Here is a 23,157-nt window from a genome sequence, read left to right as displayed (position 1 = left end):
CCATTTTCCTATTCAGGTGTCTATTTTTTTCTCTTATAGAGATTAGTTGAATGGATGCATGATAGTTTACTTAAATAATCCCTACTAATGGGCATTTAAATTATCCCTCAGTTTTCACAGTTATCACACAGCCTAGTAACTTGAAAAGATGAGTAACTAATCTTTTCAGATGAAAGTTGTTAACCTCTTAGTCAAATATGCTACATTTTCCCCCCAATTTAAAAAGTTATTAAGAGTTAAAAATCCACCAAAAGTGGGGAGAGGGGCAAGACAGAACTGACCGCTTAGAGACAAGCAGGCCATATCCACAGTTTTGTTTTTTGTTTTTGCCTAAAGGGTATATCTTAGAATTTGAATCAATTATTAATGCTTAAAAATTAGAAGATACTCAGCAATTTTAGAAAAATCAGAAGCTCTGATGACATTGAGCCTGCTCTCCCCGTGGTTACGATGCTGGAGCTTAGTAGGTGTGGCCAGCATCAGGCTGGGAGGAGCTCTCTAGGTCACCACAGTGCTACTGCCTGTCATATCCTGTCTTTATGTTGAGGCCCTTGGGGCCCAGTCTCCTTATGCATATATGTTAGCCATCTGGCCTCTGACCGTGTTGGGGTGGTTGTTATGACTTTGTTACCCTGTCCTAGGCTGTGTTTAAGAGTCTGGAAATGTAAAGAATATTTAATGTTAAACTGCCTATAGAGCATCTTCGTGTCTCTCCTCTAACCTTTTTTATAAGGAAATAGGATCCTAGACATTAATGTAACTGCCATAGGTCACCTGGGCTAAGTATAGATTCATTTATCTCAAGGCTTTTCTGTTAGATATCCCAGATAACAATTGTTTAAACATGTACATTTTGTGGGTGGCATCAGAGGGGAATTTTACTATGGCAACTAATTAACAAGTTCGTGTATGTGTGTGTTTTTGTAAAGATACTCCTGTCCTTACGAGGATTACAGTCCAAGGATATATTGATGCTTTCTTGCATCAAAATAGTTGAGTTAGCATTAGAGCACATGGGAGTCTGGACCTGTTCTGTCCAGTATGGTAGCCAATACCCACTTGTGGCTATTGAGCACTTGAAATGTGGCTAGTTCAAATTGAGATGTGTTGTAAGTATAAGATATTTACTGGATTTCAGACATGAGAAAAAATAAATTATTTCTAATTTTTAAATTAATTACTTATTGATATAATAATTTGGATATATTGGGTTTAATAACTACATTAAAATTACATATACATGTCCCTTTTTATTTTTTGAAATGTGGCTTCTAGAAAATTTACGTATGTGGCTCACATTCATTGCTTGCAGTATATTTCTCTTGGACAGTGTTGATCTGTGGAGGGTAGGAGGGATTAAGTGAGAGGAAAACCTTAAACTAATATGGCACAATGCAGTTTAGATTGTGTGTGTGTGTGTGTGTGTGTGTGTGTGTGTGTGGGAGAGAGAGACAGAGAGAGAGACTGTTAGGGGGCAGGGAATAGTGTTTTAAGCTATCTTTATTTAACTTTGAGGAAAAGTGGTTTTTTTCCCATGCTCCCTCAGATAAAAAGTGAGAAAGTTGTGTCTAGAAATTTCTTTTGATTCCCACTAACCTTTTTTTCTAAAAGATGAAAGCTTTGTTAGTGAGTATTTTTAAGCTCTTATCTGATGCTACAGAGAAATGTTTTCTCATTGCTCCCCATCTTATGGACCTAAGTGACAAAAGCTCAGCTCTAATAGAATATACTGAGTGGAGCCTGACCATAATTCATTTGTTATTTAAAATAAACTTTAAGATTTTGTAGAATGCTTTTATATCAAATTCTCAGAAGATTTGACCTAGCAGAGTGAACCAGAAGACCTTAACAGCTTTAGGGCCAGCACTACTACTCTTAGAAACTTGTGTTACGGCTTCAGTGATTTGAGGAAACCAGTTTTTTAAAGAAGTAAGAGTCCTCATGGGATATCATAGATACAGTTAATCAACAAAAGAGAACAGAAAAACAAACCTGATGTTTTTCTACTTAAACAAGAAAATTGGCAGATGAGAGTAATGGTAAACATGGGAATTAGTGCTTCTTCCTAAAGACATAATGCAATTCTGTTGTTTTCTTTTCCCCCTGTTTCCTCAAGCTCTTATTCTTCAGTCTTACGTTACAAATTAGTCCCTGGTACTTTCACTTCTGGATTCATTAATCTATATTATGAGCCTGTTATGTTCAAGGGACTATTATAGCTGTGTGTGAGAGGGGAAGGCATAGGAACATGCATAAAAATAACATTCAAGGCACAAAAATAGTATGTTTGAAGAGAAGCCTAGATAAAGGGCTGTGAAAGTTGACAGGAGAAATGCTTCTGATTGGCCAACCAAGACAAAGCTCTCCAGAAAGGTTGCAGGAAAGCTCCTCTGTGCAAAGCACCAAGGGCAATCTGGACAGTTGGAGACTGGCGAGGGAAGAAAGAGCACATGGGAAAACAATGGGGAAGGATGTTGGGAAAAGCAAACCTCCATTATGGTTATGTATAGAGTTCTCAGCACAGCTGGAAACATTTGTTGAAGGTAAATTGCAGATGGTCTTACATGCCATGTCCCTTAGTAATATGAATTTATCAGTAGTATGTATGATTGACTGAAAAGCTTCTAGATTAGATGAAGTACCCTGTAAAGACACCAAGATACTGGTAAAGACAGTTAGTAATGGGGAGACTGAACTGGACATCTCTAAGAGTAAGATTGAATTTAACTTGGAAGCAAAGCCAGGAGTAAAATATCATATAGGAACATCTATAAAAGTTAAATCCGATATTTTTTTGCTTTTCAGTCAGATGAAGCTCAGTATCTTTATTACTCTTTGAAGTAAAGTTATATTAGCACGTAGGCTTTTGAGAGTAATACAGTTCATTCAGAGGACACAGGGCTCAGGAAGGTCAACCCAGTCCCAAAAGGCCTGAAGATGGGACTTGGGCCTTAAAGGACCCACAGAAGAGCCTCCTAAGAAGGTGGGGGCTCCAAACAGCATGAACATGTTCCAGCAAACCAGGAGAAGCAAAGGCATTTTGCTGAATTATTTGTAGAACAGATACTGTGCTTCATTTGACTGCAGAGAAAAACACTGGATTTAATTTCTCCCTCTACTCAGTAGATACACAAATATCTGTGACAGAAGAAAACGGCAGTAGTTTAGTGATAGCAGACTGGATATAAGCAGTTCTCAAACTGAATGGTCTCAGGACCACTTTATACACCTAAAAATTATTGAAGAGCCCAAAGAGATTTTGTTCATGTGAATTATATCTGTTGAAATTTATCATAAGTCAAAACTGAGAAGTTTTATAAATATTTATTAAGTTAAAAATCATCACATAGTGAAAGAAGTCTGTCTAGAAAGACTATATATGTTGTATGATCAAACTGTATGACATCCTGGAAAAGGTAAAATGATGGAGACAGTAAAAGGGTCATTCGCTGCCACTGATCTCCTCAAGAGTCTTAATATCGGGAAGCTATCAAGCTCATGGTGGCCAAAACACCATTTTCCAAATTCTAATGTTCACCTAAAAGCTTGAATTTTATCATTGGCAACAAGTACTGTCAATTGTTTCTCTTGAGGCGACAGGCTCAACTTCATTTTCAATAAAAGGTTTACCTAGTATCCAAATTGAATAACATCCCTTGTCTGTCAGTGATTCTCTCAAGTAAGAAAGGTGGTTTATGAAAAAGCAGCTGCTTCAACTCACAGTTCAGACATTCGCATAGATGCTTTTCCTCTAGACATTGTTGTACTTCTGTATGCAGTGGGAGTGGCGTGTGCATACTTCCCGTTTCATCACACAGAATATTAAAAAGATGCACTCAGGCTTGAGATGTAGGAAAATTAATATTTCTTCTTTGTCCTTAAGGACATCCTTAAGTGAAACTGTCTTCTCTATTTTACTGCGAGTGCACACTGGTAAAGAATAAGGTGCCAGGCCGGGCCTGGTGGCTCACGCCTGTAATCCGAACATGTTGGGAGGTTGAGGTGAGAGGATTGCTTGAGGCCAGGAGTTCGAGACCAGACTGGGCAGTATAGCAAGAGCTTGTGTCCACAAAAAATTTTTAAAAATTAGCTGGGTGCGACGGTATGTGCCTGTAGCCCTAGCTACGTGGGAGGCTGAGGCAGGAGGATCCCTTGAGTCCAGGAGTTCAAGGCTGCAGTGAGCTATGATTGAACCACTGCACCCCAGCCTGGGTGACAGAGTGAGACCCTGCCTCTAAAAAAAAAGAATAAGGTTACCTCAAATATAGTTTGATTCCTCTGCTTTGACTTATGTAGGCTGAGCTGCCAATAGGTTTACTCACCATTATTTGTTTACACCATTGGTGAAAATGCCAACACACTGAAAAGGACATAATGTCTTAGCATGATAATGAAAACAGTTTTGACTCTGTGATCCCCTTAAAGAGACTCAGCAGTCCTCAGGGGCTGCAGGCTACACTTCATGTGTATTTTAATGGTAATACAGACATTTTAAGAATTGACTTTTTTCTGGGTTTAACCAAATGGAAATTTAGCATGCTTGCATTTTTGGCTCTGGGATTTTTATTTTATTTATTTATTTATTTATTCGAGACAGTCTCGCTCTGGCAGCCAGGCTGGAGTGCAGTGGCGTCATCTCAGCTCACTGCAACCTCTGCCTCCTAGGTTCAAGCGATTCTCCTGCCTCAGCCTCACTAGTAGCTGGGATTACAGGCATGTGCCACCACGCCCAGCTAATTTTTATGTCTTTAGTAGAGATTGGGTTTTGCCATGTTGGCCAGGCTGGTCCCAAACTCCTGATCTCAGGTGATCTGCCCTTCTCGACCTCCCAAAGTGCTGGGATCACAGGCGTGAACCACCATGCCCAGCTGATTTTTATAATTTAAACAATGGAAATTCTGTTTAGAAATTAAAATCAAACGTGCAAATTGAGGATAAAAGAAGAATAAAATGAAAAGTTCAGCATTTGAAATAACTGTCAAATCCATAAAGTATCATATTTAAAATTTAATTTTACACCCGAGTGCACAGAGTTCATTTTTGCTTGGGAAATGCAGTGTCTTAAGACAGAGTCTTGCTCTGTGGCCAGGCTGGAGTGCAGTGGCACGATCTCAGCTTGCTGCAACCTTTGACTCCCAGGTTCAAGTGATTTTCCTACCTCAGCCTCCTGAGTAGCTAGGACTACAGGCGCCCGCCACCATGCCCAGCTAATTTTTTTTGTATTTTTAGTAGAGACGGGGTTTCACCGTGTTGGCCAGGATGGTCTCGATCTCCTGACCTCGTGATCTGCCTGCCTCAGCCTCCCAAAATGCTGGGATTACAGGCGTCAGCCACTGTGCCCGGCCTTAAGTAAATATTTCATTCTTGTTTTCAGAATATTTGATTATATTATTGCTCTGTGGTAATTGAATGTTCATTAATCTGAAGAAATGTTGTTTTCTTGTATTATTTGCATTGTTGTATTATCTGGGGGAAAACCGCATTTTTGCATTTTTATTGAGACTTCTCTCTAGATGAGTGTTGTACCACTTAAAGGCAGCATTGCTAGTATTTTCTGTCAAATGCTTTTTAAAATCAGTTTACTGAGTCAATTTCTGGAGTAGAGCACTCAGGATTGAGATCAATACAGGAGCCCTTTGTCTCTAGAAACTCAAAGATTGTGCTTTTCAGGCAAGATCATAGAACTTCTATGTATGGACTTTTTTCACCACTGCTCATTGGGTGCACTGAGAGGGATAAATAACTCTCTGATCCCTCTGTGAGTGCTTAAGACAAGGCACGCAACCAACATATATCCTTGAAGAACTTGAACATAGAATTACACCTGTGATTAGATGAAATTGAGCCACATTGATCTATTCTCACATTGGCCAAAAGAGGGGGACATAGACTAAGGAATGTGACTATAGTAGTTAGAAATGTTTACTGACATTGTATAGGCCAGGATGGAACAGTGACACTTGGAAACAGAACAGTGGTATGAATGCTTTTATTTTTGTTGACTTGACCACAATTCTAATACATAAAGTATAATCCATATGCTTAACAGCTATGATCTTACCCAAACTCAGGATGAACCTTGTGATATTGTAAAAGTGAAAGCAGGTTGAATTAATGTCTATAATTAATGCCTGCCAATTTGTATTGACAAAGATGCCCAGACTTCTATGAATATGAGTAGAATTCAAGCTTAGAGAAAGAAAAGAATGTTCTTGAAACTTTTACAGCTTTTACATGAAGAGCCATTGCCTAGTTTTCAGTTTGGTTGGAATATGTAATAAATCATTTAGTCCCACATTCTAGCCTGTAAAAAATTGTCAGATATTAAGTTTATTTCTCACAGACACCTGCCAGAGGACAGAAAAGTACAATATTTCTGATGCTTATGTAGCAGTGACATTGGTTATTCTATCTTTATGTTTTCTCTTTCCTAGCTCAAAAGCTAACTGTTTAGTACTTAGGAACATATTTCTACATGTGTTTAAGTGCAAGAAACAGTCAAAACAGATAAGTGGATATGTAAATAAAGTCTTCGTACATTAAGTTACTTCTTGTTCATCTACGCCAATAAGGAACTGGGATGTTTTGACACAATATCTAATTAACTCAGAGTTAAACTTGATTTACTGATCTTTAAAGAATGAGAAAATAAATAAGTTTTAACATTAAAATGACAATAAAATGATTCTGAAAGCTGTTTGAATCCTAAGAGCACATCAAGGTTATCATTTATAATATTCATTACCAGAAAAAAAGTTTATTAATGGAAAAAATTACATTTTGAGTTTATTTGGGTAACCATGTCTTTTTCTCTATATTTAGCTCAGTAAATGTTGAAGTTTTTTGAGATCAAGATCCCTTCAATTCCAACATATGCTTAGTTTCCTGTAATAACTTTGAAACAAGTTTAATTTTAGCTTTTCTTTACAAATTTATGACTCATTACAAAGTGAAATTTTTATTTTTGATGAAAACAGATGCAAAGAAATAAAGTGACATAGGGCCTAGAGAAAATGGAGACTAGAATCCTAAACATTGTTCTCTCTGTAGGTTTTCAGGCCCTGATAGCATCAGGGGTTTGTTTTTTTAATAACATAAACTAGGCAAAATGGCAGCTGTGTTCAACAAATGATGCATATTTACTAAACAAAGCAAATGGAAATACCAGCTCTGAAGGAACAAGAACAGGTTCCATGACTGAAGGTGTCATATAACCGCCAAATCCAATTTGATTGGTAGTTGTATCCATTTCCCTTCATCATCCCCCACATTTCTTTTCATAATTACTAACCTAAAAAAAGACTTTCTGTTTTCTCCATTGATTTTTTTTCCCCCGGCCTAGAATCAAGCAGAAGTACTAATGAGTAATGAAATAGCTTAAGGCAGACAACAGGGTAGAAAACAGTGAAGTTGATTAATCAATCTGTCCTGAATAATCAAGAGGCTCTAATATTATCTGTGATAAATCTAAATGGTAGGAACTTTTTTCGTTAAAGCAAGACTTAATTTTACCTAATCAAAAGAGTGTACATTCTAATTGACTTTGGGAGCAGTGTCTCTTGGAAAAGACATTAATTACCACTCTGCACTGTCCTTTGTGATTACCTATCATTTGCCAAAACTTCCAACCAAGTTGAAATATAAAATGAAACAATTGCCACCTTAAAACCCTTTTCTCTTTCAGGGCCATTGCACCATCATGGGTTTTTTTAGTCTTCTCCACTTACCTTTGATTATAGACTTCTGGAAGACTCTGTGGCTTTCATTTATTCCTATGCTCACATGAGACTTAGTTCTATCTGTTGGTTTCACTTATTGCTTGTTCTGATGCCCAAATCTATATCCCTAGGTCTAATGCTTCACCCAGGCTGTAAGCCTTCATTCTCTCCTTTTTTTGAGGTCCCAGACTCCAAACCTTATCATCCTGTCTTATACTTCCTTCTTAACCACCACACTCTGATTATTATTCTTAGTGGTGCCTCTCAAATTTCTCTCCCACCTGATTTTTGTGGTGCCCACTCAAGTCTGGGTCCTGGCCATCTGGCAGGAATGCCTGACATTTGTCATCTTCCTCATCCAGCAGGACTTCTGCAGTGGTCTCCTGACTGTTGTTCCTGCCTCTACTCCTTGCCGGCTTCAGCTTATTCATCACACTGAAGCCACAGCAGTGTTTTCAAAACATAAATCACACCATGACAAACCCTTCCTCAAAACCAAAGAAGAAACTATCCCAACCTCCTTTCCTGGGCTTATCATGCCCTGCATGACTGGCCAACCCCAGTTTCTTTGACCTGTCTTTTATCCATGGCTCTTGCACTCTGCCCTGGACCATTGCAGTAGATTGCCAACTGGTCTTTTCGTCCGAATGTTTGTTCTTAATTCATTTTTTTTTTGGTCTGTTAGATCAAGCTGGTACTTCTCAGTCTATTAAAGAATAGACCTAATATTTTGTACCTTTATTTACTACTCACTATACCAATGCTCAACTTTAGTAATGTCCATTTCTTCACCGTCCTATTCCTTCCATTCATTTCTGCCTCCTGCCCCAACATACATCTTACTGTCATAATACTGTGTACTTCTTCACCTCCATGCCTCTTTCCTCATTGTGTTTTTCCACCTGAAGCACCATTTCCGTTCGTTTTAGCACAAAGAAAATAGACTTTGACTTTCCCCTTCCCTGAGTATAGCTTTAAAATCTACCTTGGTTTCTGTCTTTAAATTCTTACATAAGAATTGTCTCTGTTTTATGCTAATAAATTCTTTTGCAGTGAACTCTTATTTGCCAGTTGCTTCTAGCGTGCTTGTCAATTCTCCAGGTATTTTAAGGCCCTTGAGAATGGAATAGTGTCTCATGCTTGTCTTCTGGTAAACATACTATTTACTGTAAGACTAGGCAGACAGTAACTGTTGATTACTTGATTGAAAACTTGATGAATGTTACTTAACATTTTTTTCAAGCCTGTGTTTTTGGAATATTTAAGCCTTCTGTTGTTTTTTTTTTTCTCTTCTAGAAAGTCATTTTTTAAACAACACTCAACTTTGTGAACCCCTGAAGATTTTTTGACCGTTCCAAGTCTTAATGCCACACCACTATTCCAGCGAATTTATGCTACAACTGGTAACAATGACCAGAAGCCTGAAGAATTAAAATGCCAACACCAAACCTTTCCTTACCAGCTCTGGTCTATATTGCTCCCATGCATTTAATATATTATTTTGTTTTATAACCACTTCTAAATATTCTTGGCTCTTTCTTTTTGTTGTTGTTAATTAAGGGGTTTTGCTTTTGTTTTCTGTTTACTTTGTGTGCAACTACCTGCTTTTAATGACTCACTTTGATCAAATGACAGTGAACAAATCCAGCCCAAGCTGGTAAGGTGCTGTTCACTTGAACAGGTGCTGTTGTGCAGAAAGGAAACTCTGTGACTAATTTAGATAGTGGCTTTCCTTCTTCTGGATTCTTTTCCTTGAATTCTCACAGTAAATATTTACGGAGTTTTCATATTGCAGCAAATATACTGTATGAGAAAATATTAATACAGATTAAAAGCATTTCTTACATCTTGAAAATTTTCTAATATTTGAGAATTTCACAGGGATGTTTTTTATATTGGACCCTTTTGACTTTCCAGTCCTGTGACTTTCTACTTTTAGTAGAGAGTCGGAATCTCTGGACTGGAGAATTATGAAGAAGTTCACTGACTATGCACTGTGCTTAGAGACCCTGCCGCACCACAGTGCCAATGCTTGTCAGACACATGCCCTTCGGCAGCATTCCAGAACAGGAGGGAAGAGAAAGAGAAAACTTTCTTCCCTTCTACTAAAAGATTCAGGCAGCTTAAAACCTTAGTGCTTTCTTTCTTAACATACCCAAATTTCAATTCTTTCCATTATTTGAACACTTGGGTGTAGAACTCTTGCTTTGTATTAAACCTCCTTGTCTACACATGTAAAACTGACCTTTTGTTATTGAGCAGGCCTATCTCTTTCAGATAGTTTTATGATTCACACAGGTTTGAGGACGCTGGGGAGAGGGGGAGGGGGCTGTGGTGGTGTTCTGTTGGTTACAGGAAAGTTATACCATTTAAAGCTGGCACCAGAGACCTGATAGGGACTTATTAACTATATTGAACATTTTTTCCTTTGCCTTTGACCCTATGTATAGTTACGATGCCAGATTAGATTTATAGCAGCTTCAAGTTGTATTAAATGATATTTTGCTTCCTGTAATACTGTTATAAAATAAAGTTTGTTTATTCTCTAAACTTGTCACTTCTCTTTTTCTAAAGGTTTAAAAAAACAAACTCGAGTGATATTTTTCATCAGAAGTCTTAGTATTTTGTGAAAAGTAGCATTTCAAAATCTGTTTTCAGCTCTTCTGTAATTTGATGATGCTGCCAACATCACTATTTGAAACGGTGAAAGCGACGTTGAAAGTTTGTAAATCTAATGTTGAGAGTGCCAGATTCCTTCTGCCTGGTTACATAATCCATTCCAGCTTTTACAAATTCTCCGAGGGATATTTTTGCTTGTTTTCTTTGTGCATTTTTCATTTTGTTTTCAGGAAATATTTTAGCTGTACCATCTGAATCTTGCTCCTCTGCTTCATGTCCTTCTTTACTTTGTGTCCACTGGCCCTCTGTATATCAGGCAAACTAGGCCACTGAGGGGCTGCATCCCAGTCTGATTGGGATGCTTTCTTGTAAAACTTTTGTCGGGGCACACCAGGTTATGGTGTTATTATAGAGCAAATAACCAACAGGGTACATTTCTTGTAAAGTGTTATATAGAATTTTTTTCTCTAGTCATTTAAAGTAAGTACATTAAATACAATTTGCATAACTGTCGTCTTTGAGATCTGTTTCCACTAAATTATCTCTCGCCTTGTGAAAGGTCTTTCTCACTTTCTCTATAATTATTACAAAAACAACAACTCCCTGGAGAATCCCGATTCAGCAAGCCAAGCCTTAGAAATATTGTGGAACCAAATGTGATTTTGCAAATGTATGTCTCATCGGAAAGTTTGTATAACACTCACATTGAAATCATAGGTTGAGCTTCCCTGGGTGTTTTGAAGACCATATTTGCAGTGACAGGAAGAAAGTTTGTCTTCACAGGTCCCGTGGACTAAGAAATGTGGTGTGCGGGGATTAGGCTCAGTTTTATTCAGCTGAGACAGCAAGAACAGGGTTTAGGGTCCTTGGGGCATTGAGAGAATCTGTGGGAATTAATACCCACAGAGCCACTGGAAACAATGTTGATAATTATTTCCACCTGTAGCTACAGGAGCAAGGCTGTCTTTTAAAAAAATATTTTGTATTATAAAATATTTCTCTGGCTGTTATAATCTAATCTGGTAAATTTGGCTAAATGATAGAATAAATAGGAAAGTAGATCAAACAAGGATTTGGAAATTGGATTTGAAAAATTTGAAAAGTGGAAAGAATATTTTTAAATCCCCAATCTGTTTGATGGTAATTATACATTGGATGGTATTTTCGAATACATGTTTTCTGCTGTCTTCTGCTTGTCACTCACATATTAGACTGTATGTCATTGCCTACATTGTGATAAATTCAGAGGCCTCTTCTGATTGGCACACCAATTATAAAGTCAGAAAGTAGGAATCTTGTGAGCATGATTTGAAAATTCTAATAACTTTTTGATAAATAGAAATCAGAAAATTTATTTTCAAAATGTGCTTAATGTCATGAATTCTGAGAGTTATCAGTTCTGAATTTTGATGGTTGTTAGAGTTGTGAACTCTGATTTCTGATATTCAGTCTTGCCAAAGAACTTGAGATTTCACCAAAAAGCTGTTCTTATTGTCTACGAGTGTTTACCTCTTCTGAATTTTCCAATCGCTAAATTATGTCTGGAAAATTCTGGAGGCTGTTACCTGGCCAGATTATTTTTAAAAAACGTTTGCAAATAACATTTCAGAAAACATAATATGGGCACTTTCTTGCCCAAATTTCTGTTTTATCAGCTAGGTTTAGGATGTGGAGCAGTCATGGACCTGCAGTTTCCCAACACCAAATTGCCAAATTACCAACATGATTATCAAGAGAGATGAAAAGATAATATTTACAGCTTTGAGTTCATTCTGTTAAATTTTTAGCTGGTCACAGTGGGTCACACCTGTAATCCCAGCATTTTGGGAGGTAGAGGCAGGAGCATAGCTTGAGGCCAGGAATTCAAGAATAGCATGGTCAACCTACTGAGACCCTGTATCTACCAAAAACAAAAAACAAAAACCAAGTGAGGCTGTGCACTTCTGTCCTGTAGCCAGAGGCTGAGGTAGTAGGATTGTTTGAGCCCCAAGAGTTTGAGGTTTCAGTGAGCTATGATTGCACCACTTCACCCTAGCCTGAGTGACATAGCAAGACACTGTCTCCAATATATAATATATATATATATATGTTTTTTGGTAAATTTATTGAATAATAAATAATGACAATGTGACAGAAATTAAAGCACCTATTAAAGTGTTTTATTGAAGGTCTCCAGTTGGAGAAACATTATCCCTACTGGTGAACCGTTTCAGATACTATAGCATTTGGAATAAGATTAGGAACTGTTGTAGTGAGACCATTTAGGGTTGTGGGAGCATTTCTGGTTCCTGGTGAAAGGCCTTGGAGCATAGGATGCAGCTGTGAATATAGGGTAATGTAGGGAGACTGCCAACTTGGTCTAGGTGGAGGCCAAGACAGCAGAAATGCAAAGGACCGAAGCAGTTCACGCCTGAATGAGATCTTAAACTGGACCTATGCGAATGAGAAGTGCAAAGGCCTGACTGTGCAGCTGCTTGGTAAAGCTGTGCTGGATAAAGGATTTGACAAATTCGTTAGCAGTGCCTTCAGGCAGATGATAAACCCTTGGGACTTGTTCCTTCATGGGAAAATGAACATGTTTCTGCCCCTCTCTACATATTAAAAAACGTTCATAAATCTAGTCAGTTTCATTGGCGATTCTCTACTCTCATTGGATGGCAGAAAAGAAACGAGCCTTGTTCTGAAGTACTTGGTAGTGCTTGGTGCTGAAAACATGTCTATATAGAGTTCATTTGTTATCACAATAGCTGAGATGGTGGACCAGCACCCACCAGAGCCGGAACTGGCCTTCTGAAGTGCCCATTATTGGAGGAAGATGGAGCAAACCTTGATAGCTGAGCCACAAATGTGGCTGGCAGCTGCGTGAGATAGGAATACGATCTGTCCTTTCACACTTTCTGTTAAAGAAAGCATTTTTACATAAGCTGATTTCCACCAGGGTCTAAAAAGAGATCTCTCCCAAAACTGAAAGAATATTGTTATTCCTTCCATATGGCAAGAGCACTTGTTACTCTGAATTAGTTCAGTCTGAAAACCCTGGCAGACATTTTCATTGTAATCAAGTGCAGTAAAATGCAGAAATGAGTGTCGTTATTCTAGCAATAAGTTTTATATTATGCAAGAAGTGCAAGTGGAAACCACTCACAGAATGGGTATCAAGAATTTTAGGGTGGGGCTGAGGGGAAGAAGCAGTAAAAATCCAGCACTGGTGGTATATTTTTGCTTTGGGTCATCCACACAACCTTTTGTATGACTGTAAGCCACTACTGAAACAGGTGCATTTCTTACAGGTGACCACACTCATTATGTTTTATAAAGTGGATCACTCAGCCTGTTAGTGTCCTGCACAAAGATTGGAATGTAACCAGTCTTACACTTAGAATGCATTGAACATCTTATGTTAACTGGAAGAATGTGGGGAGCACAACAGTAACCACAATCTAGTTTAACTACCCGTAGAATTAAGTTTCTTTTCAATGACCTATGTTGTCTCTTTGGGGCTCCCACTGAAAGAGAAGAATTGTAGTGCAATGTTGACTTATCCGCATAGTTAGATACAGCTCCCTGTATTTTGGTATTACAGGCAGAGACTTGTATTCTCCTCCTCAGGAATTATGTGAACATTCTGTCCTTTCCTTTTCCCATTACCAAATTGCCAACATTTCCAGGTCGCATCATGCTGAAAGCTACATTTGTGGGTGATCCATACCTAGTGTGGGGATACTCCACTTGTTTTGTGCATGTTTGTGACAATAATGATTTGTGAAAGCAATCAGGAAAAGGAGAGAAGCAAAGTCAGGTCCAAAAATGATACCTGAACAGTGTCACTTAAGAGCTGCTGAACTGCAAGAAGAGCAAGTGGAAATATTCTTGCATACGGAATCTACTGAGCTCTCTCCAAGGCATTCATCTTTTGCTATTCATTGGATCTCTACCAAGGTTTCTTCACCTCTAAAATCAGAATAATATGGGTTCCCATGGGACTATGTAGTAAGATGCTGCAGAATTTTATTTTTTAACTATGACCTTTAGAGCAGACACAGCCACAGTAAAAGTTAAAACGTTACAATGTGTCCAGTGTATATACGCAGGAAATCCATTCTTGGTACTTTTCAAGAGCTGCTGTTTTACTGAGTCTCTGAGAAGTCCCCTTGGATAATAGCTGCCACTTTTCAATATGGTTCAGAATGAGTATCTTAGTATTCTTTCTATTTTGCTATGGTTCTAGTTTATCAACCTACTTTATTAGCTGAACTGTTGACCATTGCTTGCTGACCAGTAGAAATGCATTGTGCTTTAGTTATTGGAAAGTCCCAACTTCACGTCCATTTCATTCTGTGGTACAGGGAAGAGCCATCCTTGGGATTATGTTGGTGATCACAATTCTGGGACAGTTCTTCATTAACTGAAAGGAAAAATATTAGTTAATAATTTGGAGACATCTGAGTGCCATTGGTCATTTAGAGTTCATAAGGGCTATTGGCCAGCATATCTGACACTGGTGGCCTTGGCGAGTCACAGAAGTCCAGGTCTTCCAAGCAGATCCTATTACAGGATCAATCCTTATCTCCTCAACCACATCCAGTGGAAATGTAAAGGCTTCTTTCTAAAGAATGGCCCTGGTTAGAGCAAATAAAATACCACTGTAATGAGAACTGTTACATGCTAAGTATATTTAGATTTTGTTGATTAAGTTGAAACTCCCACAGCAAGTCACAGTGGCTGCCCCTGCTCATCCCTCCCAAAAATGTGTCTGGGCACTTATAGTCTTTAGACAAGTCAAATTAGTTTTCTCCCTTTTACCTTTTGGTATATTTTACTGATGACTCTATTTCAACTTTTTGCAACCTGCTCATTCCTTAACCCCTTAATATATAATTTCAGTTAAAGCTACTCTACTAAAATATTGAAACTCACCATGACATCGAGTTACTGATTCTAGTGGCATTTTCCAATCCCTAGTTTTCTTCCTCAGTAGCATTCAACACAACCCCTCTCTCTGTCTGCCCCCATCATTCTCCTCCCTTTGGCTTTTATTGTGTGCCACCTGTGTACTTTTATCTGCTCCTTAGCTTCAACTATTACGTCTCTGGCAATAACTAGATTTGATTTTTAGCCCTGAGATCCCTCTTGAGATCCTGAAACATATTCGTTGATCTTCCTCGTACATCAGAAGACACAGCTCTCTTCCTGAAACCAGGATGCACAACTGATCCTGCTTTCACCCTCAAAAGTTTTGTTTTCAGAAGTATAATTAATCAAGCCAGAGACCAGGAGCTTCTAATCTCATGGGAGATAATAAACATGTTTATAGGCTTGAACCTGAAAATGCTGTCTTAGGCTCCCACATAAAGCCCATGCAATTTATCCCTTGCTTGATACATTGTATGTCATGTACCCCAGGACACATGCACTTTCCCTGACCAGTCTTCCACAAATGCTTATCATTGTTAGTCGGGGAGGGTACATATGCGTTGGAGAGTGACAAGTCCTTGACGACATGGGCCTCAAGATTTAATAGCCAATACTTACTGAGCACTTGCTCTGTGCCAGGCTCTGTGTGAAGCCCTTTGCAATCTTTCTCATTCAATTCTTGTGATGACATGATGAGCTAGTCATCATCATTATTATTAAATTACTGATGAGCAAACTGGGGTAGAAAGAAATCATGATGAAGTAATTTCCCCAAGATCAGAGAAACTGATGAATTCAGGATTTGATTCCAGGCAGTCTGACTTCAGAGACCACACTTTCAGCTACTGAGTCACACTGACTTTCCGTAGATCATTGCTATTTCAAAGGTATTCCTTTGAGATGGCCCATGGCTTAGACTTTTAACTCACTGAAATATGAGTAATTTATTCCCTTTTATTCTTAATTACCAACGGCTAACTGCACAATAGGGTGCTTTGAATGAGGGACCAGGATACAGATTGTAGAGCTGAAAATGGGTGACCTGAATAATGAGACAGAAAAAAAGTGAACTCTTAATTAAGAGTGGAGAGAGAACTAGAATGGAGAGGCCAAGAGGAAGCTCATCAATCTACAGTGAATCATCTACCCAGTGAATAAAGTGTCTTTGCTAGGCACCATGTGAAGAGTGAGAGAAGTAAAATAATGCCTCCCTCACCTAAAAGAGCTTGCAATTTGGCTGTCATTCATTTCATTGGGTCTATTAAGGAGGGTGTGCAGAGATTCGATAGGCAGGTGGCCTTGAAAACACCCAAGGTCGTGGTTGTGGAAAATCCTGCAAGCAATGCAGTGTGCCCTGTTAGATCACAGGTAAAGAAATGTGATCTGACTCAGGCAGATCTTTATGTGGAGGAATCACCATCATCAATAATTATTATGACCCCTGTTATATTAAGAGATTGATCAAATTCTTCAAAGATTTTGTAAAATTTCTGCCTTGCTTAAAACTGTCCCACAATTGGTGGTAAGTTTATCTGTCTGGACCAAAAGGACTCAACAGATAGGACCCCTACTGAGGACTCAATACTCCAGAGGTGGTGCGTCGGTGAAGAGGGGCTATCTCTGGAGCCAGCCAGGGTTCGAATCCTCTTTCTACCACTTTCTGGGTAGGTAACCTTGGGCAACGTACTTAATTATCCCAAGACTATTTTAATAATAGCTACTGTAATGCTATAATGACACAAACAGTGCCTTCTTAGAATTCTCAAGTTAGCAGGATAATAATAATGACTAACAGTTGTTCAGAACAGGCACTGTTAAGAACCTTGTATGTATTACCTCACTTAATCACCATACCAGTCCTATAGTATGTCCTGCTGTTATTTCTATTTTACAGACCAGGAGGCCGAAGCTTCAAGAGGTTGAGTAGAGGGAGTATGAAGTTCAGTGGAAGATGCTTAGCCAGCCTGTATATTATCAGTACTTTAGTTATTTGTTTTAGGATGTACGTTGCTGAAGGCCAAGACCTGGTCAACTACCTGACTTTCTTTTTGGGTCCAACTCCATGCAAAAACATTTAGGCATTTCAGTAGACACGTTTTAAAATTTAATTAAATAATGACTATTTTTGGCCATGTTTGTCATTTTAGACAACAATTGTTCCTGATCAGGGTGATGGTGTTTTGGGGGTGGGGTGGCCTGGAAGTAGAGGTTTGGGAATCTCAGGACTTGGGGAAATAAGATAATGAAAACTTCCAACCTAGAAGATGCAAAATGTCCATGACAATGGCTGATGCAGGGATTGGCTATGGGAAGTTCATGACACACACTTCCACCCCAAGAGCTACTCTTCAAGGAAATTGACACAGATTGAAGAGTGCGGGATGTTAGAGAATTTTCTTTCTTCCTTTGCGAGAAAATTGATATTCTCTACATACTAATTAAATTTACATGCACCATTACCTCCTAAGGCTTGAAGTGTGGGGATTAATGTTGAGTGATTACAATATCTCCACATGCTTTCCATCACATCTTAAAATGGCTCTCTTGTCTGACAGACCCAGCTGTATGAGACAGGCAAGCTGGTTTTCTGTTTTAGAATGCAGGACTCTGGGGTTCTGCGAACATGCCAGTTAATCTATCAATGTCCCTCCCTTTACAGGAATAAAATAGACATGATTACATTTGCCATAACCCTGGTTGGAAGATTAACGACATGACATTTGACCATCTGTTGACAGTTTCTTAAGTGGATGCTGTGAAATGGAGATACAAACTGGTGATATTTTATTTCGAGTCCAGTGATCTCATTTGCCCTCAAACTGGAGAGAAGACAGTACTACTTACCCTTAGGAAAATGGTGCCAGAAAGAACTATAATTTTTTCAAAGCTCCATGTTCTTAGAGTTTGGGTGGTTTTTCTTCTTAGGAGGAAGACATATTTGGAATTAAAGGGACCAGATCAACCTAAAAACGAAAATATCCGTAGTCTATAGTTGGCTGCTAACACTGGAAAATATAATCAAGAATTACTCCAAAAAAAAAAAAATAGATGCACTGATTCCATGTGGGAGAGGAGGGAAATACAACCAAAAGATGGTTTGAATATAAACTTCTGGAGGGAATGTATAGTGCAGCTTGCCCATCAGCTGCTACCCTGACCAGGAATCTGTCAAGGACACCATCCAGGGCCCCCGCTTTTCTCACCCAGTTTGCTTTGGGCTCAGTCTCAACAGAACAAAAACTGCCATGAGGGAGGACTACTTTGATCCACTCAGCTATGCTGTCCTCCTTACAGGAAAGGGGTCCGGATCCAGACCCCAAGAGAGAGTTCTTGGATCTTGCACAAGAAAGAATTAAGGGCGAGTTCGTAAAGTGAAAGCAAGTTTATTAAGAAAGTAAAGGAATAAAAGAATGGCTACTCCATAGGCAGAGCAGCCCTGGGGCTGCTGGTTGCCCATTTTTATGGTTAGTTCTTGATTATATGCTAAACATGGAGGGGATTATTTATGCCACCCCTTTTTAGGCCATGTAGGGTAACTTCCTGACGTTGCCAGGGCATTTGTAAACTGTCGTGCTGGTGGGAGTGTAGCAGTAAGGACGACCAGAAGTCACTCTCATCACCATCTTGGTTTTGGTGGGTGGGTTTTGGGTGGCTTCTTTCTGCAGCCTATTTTATCAGCAAGGTCTTTATGACCTGTATCTTGTGCTGACCTCCTATCTCATCCTGTGACTTAGAATGCCTCAACTGTCTGGGAATGCAGCCCAGTAGGTCTCAGCATCATTTTACCTAGCCTGTATTCAAGATGGAGTTGCTCTGGTTTAAATGCCTTTGACATCCTCACTAAGCATCTTCCAGATGGTTGGCAGTAATAGTGTTTCTAGTCATTAGTATTCTTTCCAACAATAAATTTCAGATGGGACCCCCATTGCGTTAAGTAACTGATGCACACATTTTTGTTCTGCCATGATAAATAGCTCCTTCTGCCTCCTCACTCACTCTTCCTGTAATTCCTACCTGCAGCCTGGAAGCTCCAGGCACACTTCAATTAGAGCAAGCCCAAGTAGGAGACAATGGGGAAAAACCACAGAAAATGGAGGCTCATAACCTGGCTGGGGGTGCCCCTTCACTGTAGAGGATCCTGCCTCTGGTGAAGTGCTCAGCCCTGACACTGAGGGAAAAGTCCAGGTTATTATTATAGCTCTTTGATCAGACATTTAATGAGGCCAGAGTCAGAAACATACAGATTTGCAACACCTCCTCTAACTTCTGCTGATTTTGCCAGATGCGTTCTGTGGTTTTCTAGAACTGGGATTATTTTCTCTTAGTCTTAAAAACCCATAGAAAAAATCTGTCCCAGTATCTGGGACAGTCCCTGGTATATGATAGACTGACAAATATTTGTTGAATAAATGAATGAGAATTATCACTATCCAGAATATGACATAAGTTTGGAGTAAGCTTTAAAGTTGGTGTAATGACTCTACCCAGTGAGCATGGACCCTCATCGTGTGAGGGTGACATGCTTGCTTTCCCTTGGGTTAGATCCTATGCTACAAAAAAAAAGGCTCTGAGATGGAAGGGACAGACTTACAGTTGTGGGCAAGTCTAGAAGTCAAGAAAAGCTCAGTAGCATGTCAGAATTTGGAATGAAGAAAGGGGAAGGAAGTGTGAAGAAACTAGGTTATTGGGAGCCTCTGCTCTCTTCACTCAAATCCTTCAGAAGTAGTTTCAATTGTATTGAGTTACAAACTTACAGTAGTAACTTTTGTCTGAGACTTGATCTCTAGATAACTTGCACAGGCAGGGAAGTGCTGAAGATAGGAGGGCATCACCGTGCAATCATCACAGAGATGTACACACATGGAGCACTTCCTCTGGGGCTCGCACTTGGACTGTGTTTCCCCTGCATCAGCCCCTGTGATGCCAGGCCATACCCTGCACATTGACTTTTCCAGGGCATTCTAAAGGAATGTGATTGATACATTTATACCTCAGAATTATCTAAATAAAATACCATAGACCCATTTACATGTTACATATTACAGACGTTTTTCCAGGAATGAATAAAACTATAAAACAGATTCACCCTCTTTTTGCAGAGTCTATCCCAAATACCGGATGTCCCACTGAATTAACTGGCCTGTAATAGCTGGGAAGTAGAGGCCAATAAGGGATCTTGATATCCATGAGGCTATCTAGACCTGTACTTGTGCAGTTTTTGAAATACTGAAAATTTCATCCAGCCAGAGATGAAACTTGGAAACTACAGGAAGTCTCCAAGTCCCCAGTGGTGACATCAGCATTCTTTTATTGTCCCTGGGACGTTCAATGTCCATGGGAGGCTGAGATGCAGTGAGTGTCACTGATGGGAATCTTTGCAACAACTCTGAAAAACGTTTCGACTTGGAAGACACTGAAGGGAAGCCATGGTTAGGATCTTGGGGATTTCTTATTTCTCTTCCTTTTTGGAGGCTACTTCCGGGGTTCAGTGGTAATGAATGGCTGGGTGACAAGAGCATCCAACAGACTGGTCTTAGGGCAGTGGAGGATAAACTGACTTAACAAAGAAAAGGCTTTATCACATGAATATTATAGAGTGAGGCAGAATATGGCTTGACCACTCAACAAAAGGGCCGTTCATAAAAATGAGACACACAAAAAATGAAAGGCTAGGGGGATATTTGAGTAAGTTATGATGAAAAACTTGATTCCATGACATACTCTCTATGTCTCCTAGGATTTCTTTATGTTCTAAATCTCATCTTAGGAACAAATATCCCTCATTGTACTTGTGTTAGGTTATATATTATAGCATTAGTGATTTAAGATTTCCACAAAATCTTGGCAAGTCCAAGAAATGCCTTCATGTATGTTATTACATAAACAGATGTTCAAAGAGGAGGGGTTTTCAAATTTGTTTTAATATGACACTATCCAAATTAAGAAATATGACTGGTCTTTGTTGATTTTGCTAAAATAGTTATTAACCTTGATGATATTAATCTCATGTGTACTTGGCACAGTATTAACACATAGTCTATCTAGTTACAGCCCAGTTTCATGAATTTTAATTATAGCAGAATAAACAGTGTCAATCCAAGACCCAATTGTCCATTCCAAATCACCTTAAGCTTCCTGAGTTATTTGGTTTGGTTTGTTTTTTTCCATCTTAAGACTATAATCCCATGGAATGTTTACACCAAGATCAAGTATTTATCTATTAGGGCTTTACATTTACAAAGACTGTGACAGCAGAATGTTTGGAACATTCCCTGACCAGAAGTTCAGTGGATGAGAAAGTTGTGTGTGTGCACACACATGGGTGCATACACACGCACGGACATGCATGCACATGGCCACATAAACACATCTGTCATGTAAAGAAGGCAGACCATGAACAATGTTTTCACATATGTGACAATATTGCCTTGAGAAAGAGAGACAAGCAACCATATGTCAAAATTGCTGACTCACAGTATGTCTGTGAGGTGCTACAGGTGAGGGCCCCCTACAGCAGGCCTTCACATCTCAGCACAAGATCCACACAGTGGAAAGCATCGAACTTGGCCAAATTGATCAAGGAACTTGAGAGAACACTGATTGAGAAGTACCTGCAAAATATATATATATATATGTTTCTCCTGGCCAGAAAACACTGATGGCGCATCGGTATATTTCAAGATGTGCTGTGGGAAAGGATGCCCAAGTTCTTCCTTGTGTGGCCTCAGACTTACCCTCAATCAGTTTGATCCTGAAGTAGGCGATGAGGAGGAGCAGCAGCAAAGTCACGGGGAGGAAGACCCCAGAGAACAGGAACCAGCCAGGGAGCTCCCTCATGAAAGCTGACAGCACAGAGCTCATTGCCAACCACACAGACCCCACGGGGACCGTGGGAGTCACACTCAGGACCAGGGCAGCTTTCCTCTGAGTCTGCACTTGTTTTCTTCTGGGGCTCCAGCCTTTGCTCAGCATGTCTCAGTGGAACTTTTTGTGGACTTTGCTCTATTTAAATAGTCTGATGAATGCTGATAGGATTGCTGGCAGGTTACTCTGTAACTCAGCTACTAATTGTAGAGGAATTGAAAGGTCCATCTTCCAAGCTCTTTCAGAGATAAGTATGTATCTGGCAGGGGTGGGGATGATCCTGGGAAGCTGAGTTTTTTTGTGATAAGTTTATTTGGAATGAAAATTACCTGACCAAGCAAAACTCATTGTTATATATATTCTTTCTATGTATTCTCAGACATAGAAAAGTTTTCCCCGTATTTCCTAAATTTTAGAGTTAAAAATTTCTTAATAGTTATGCCACTGTACCTAAGTACTTATGTCTAGAAAAAAGTGAATTTTCCTTTATACATAGTTGATACAATTAATACCAAGGAAAGAGAAACAAGGCTTTTCCCACATGTAGAAATTATTCCTCATATATCCTACTCAGAATACTTCTCTGAGAAGTGCATTGGTTTATTCATTATTCGACAAACATTTAATTCTACTAGAACCCAACCTCTGAACTAGATGCTGGGTATACAAAGAAGAGTAAGTCATGGGCCCTGGCCTTTAAGAGTGGAGATAGACAGAGAATGGCCACAGTGTCCATGGCGGAGTGGCCCATGATGTGGCCCCATCTCCTTCTTCCCGAGGTGCATTTGTCCTTGCTGGCTGCATGAGGCCATACTCTCCTCTGCTCTACTGGGCCTTTTCTGTGGCCCACCATTCGCAGTTAGAAGGTGGCCTCTCATTGATAGTGGTATGGGTTGTGCGGTAACTCCAAAGTTTCTGGGAAAAGAAAGGGCAATCAATGGACCAATGTCAAAGTTGACATTGACTTGTTGACTATGTTGAGTTGTCATTGACTGCTTTAGTGAAAAATTTCCAAAAATATTGGTCTAAAAATGAAAACTGA

General features: G+C 39.3%; 2 protein-coding genes across 33 annotated transcripts in view; one reads left to right on the top strand and one right to left on the bottom strand.

Annotated features, from left to right (window-relative positions):
• EPB41L2 (erythrocyte membrane protein band 4.1 like 2) overlaps positions 1-10,268 on the top strand; it is a 223,396-nt gene extending 213,128 nt beyond the window's left edge. For 31 of the 32 annotated variants that reach the window (XM_063724618.1, NM_001377040.1, XM_009242249.4 and 28 more), the window contains 1 exon segment: positions 9,015-10,268. The gene's annotated coding sequence lies outside the window, so the exon portion shown is untranslated. 32 annotated transcript variants of the gene reach the window in all.
• A 2,206-nt stretch (positions 10,269-12,474) lies between these two features.
• On the bottom strand, positions 12,475-22,223 carry SMLR1 (small leucine rich protein 1). Its single transcript, XM_002817354.5, has 2 exons — positions 21,986-22,223; positions 12,475-14,742 (listed from the first exon to the last, which is right to left on the bottom strand). The coding sequence occupies exons 1-2, from the start codon at positions 22,221-22,223 to the stop codon at positions 14,657-14,659; spliced, it is 324 nt and encodes a 107-aa protein (XP_002817400.1). The 3' UTR covers positions 12,475-14,656.
• Positions 22,224-23,157: the final 934 nt, after the last annotated feature.

The sequence above is a fragment of the Pongo abelii genome, chromosome 5 (genome assembly GCF_028885655.2).
Source record: "Pongo abelii isolate AG06213 chromosome 5, NHGRI_mPonAbe1-v2.0_pri, whole genome shotgun sequence".
Taxonomy (NCBI): domain Eukaryota; kingdom Metazoa; phylum Chordata; class Mammalia; order Primates; family Hominidae; genus Pongo; species Pongo abelii.
This window is presented reverse-complemented; position numbering and strand designations above follow the sequence as displayed.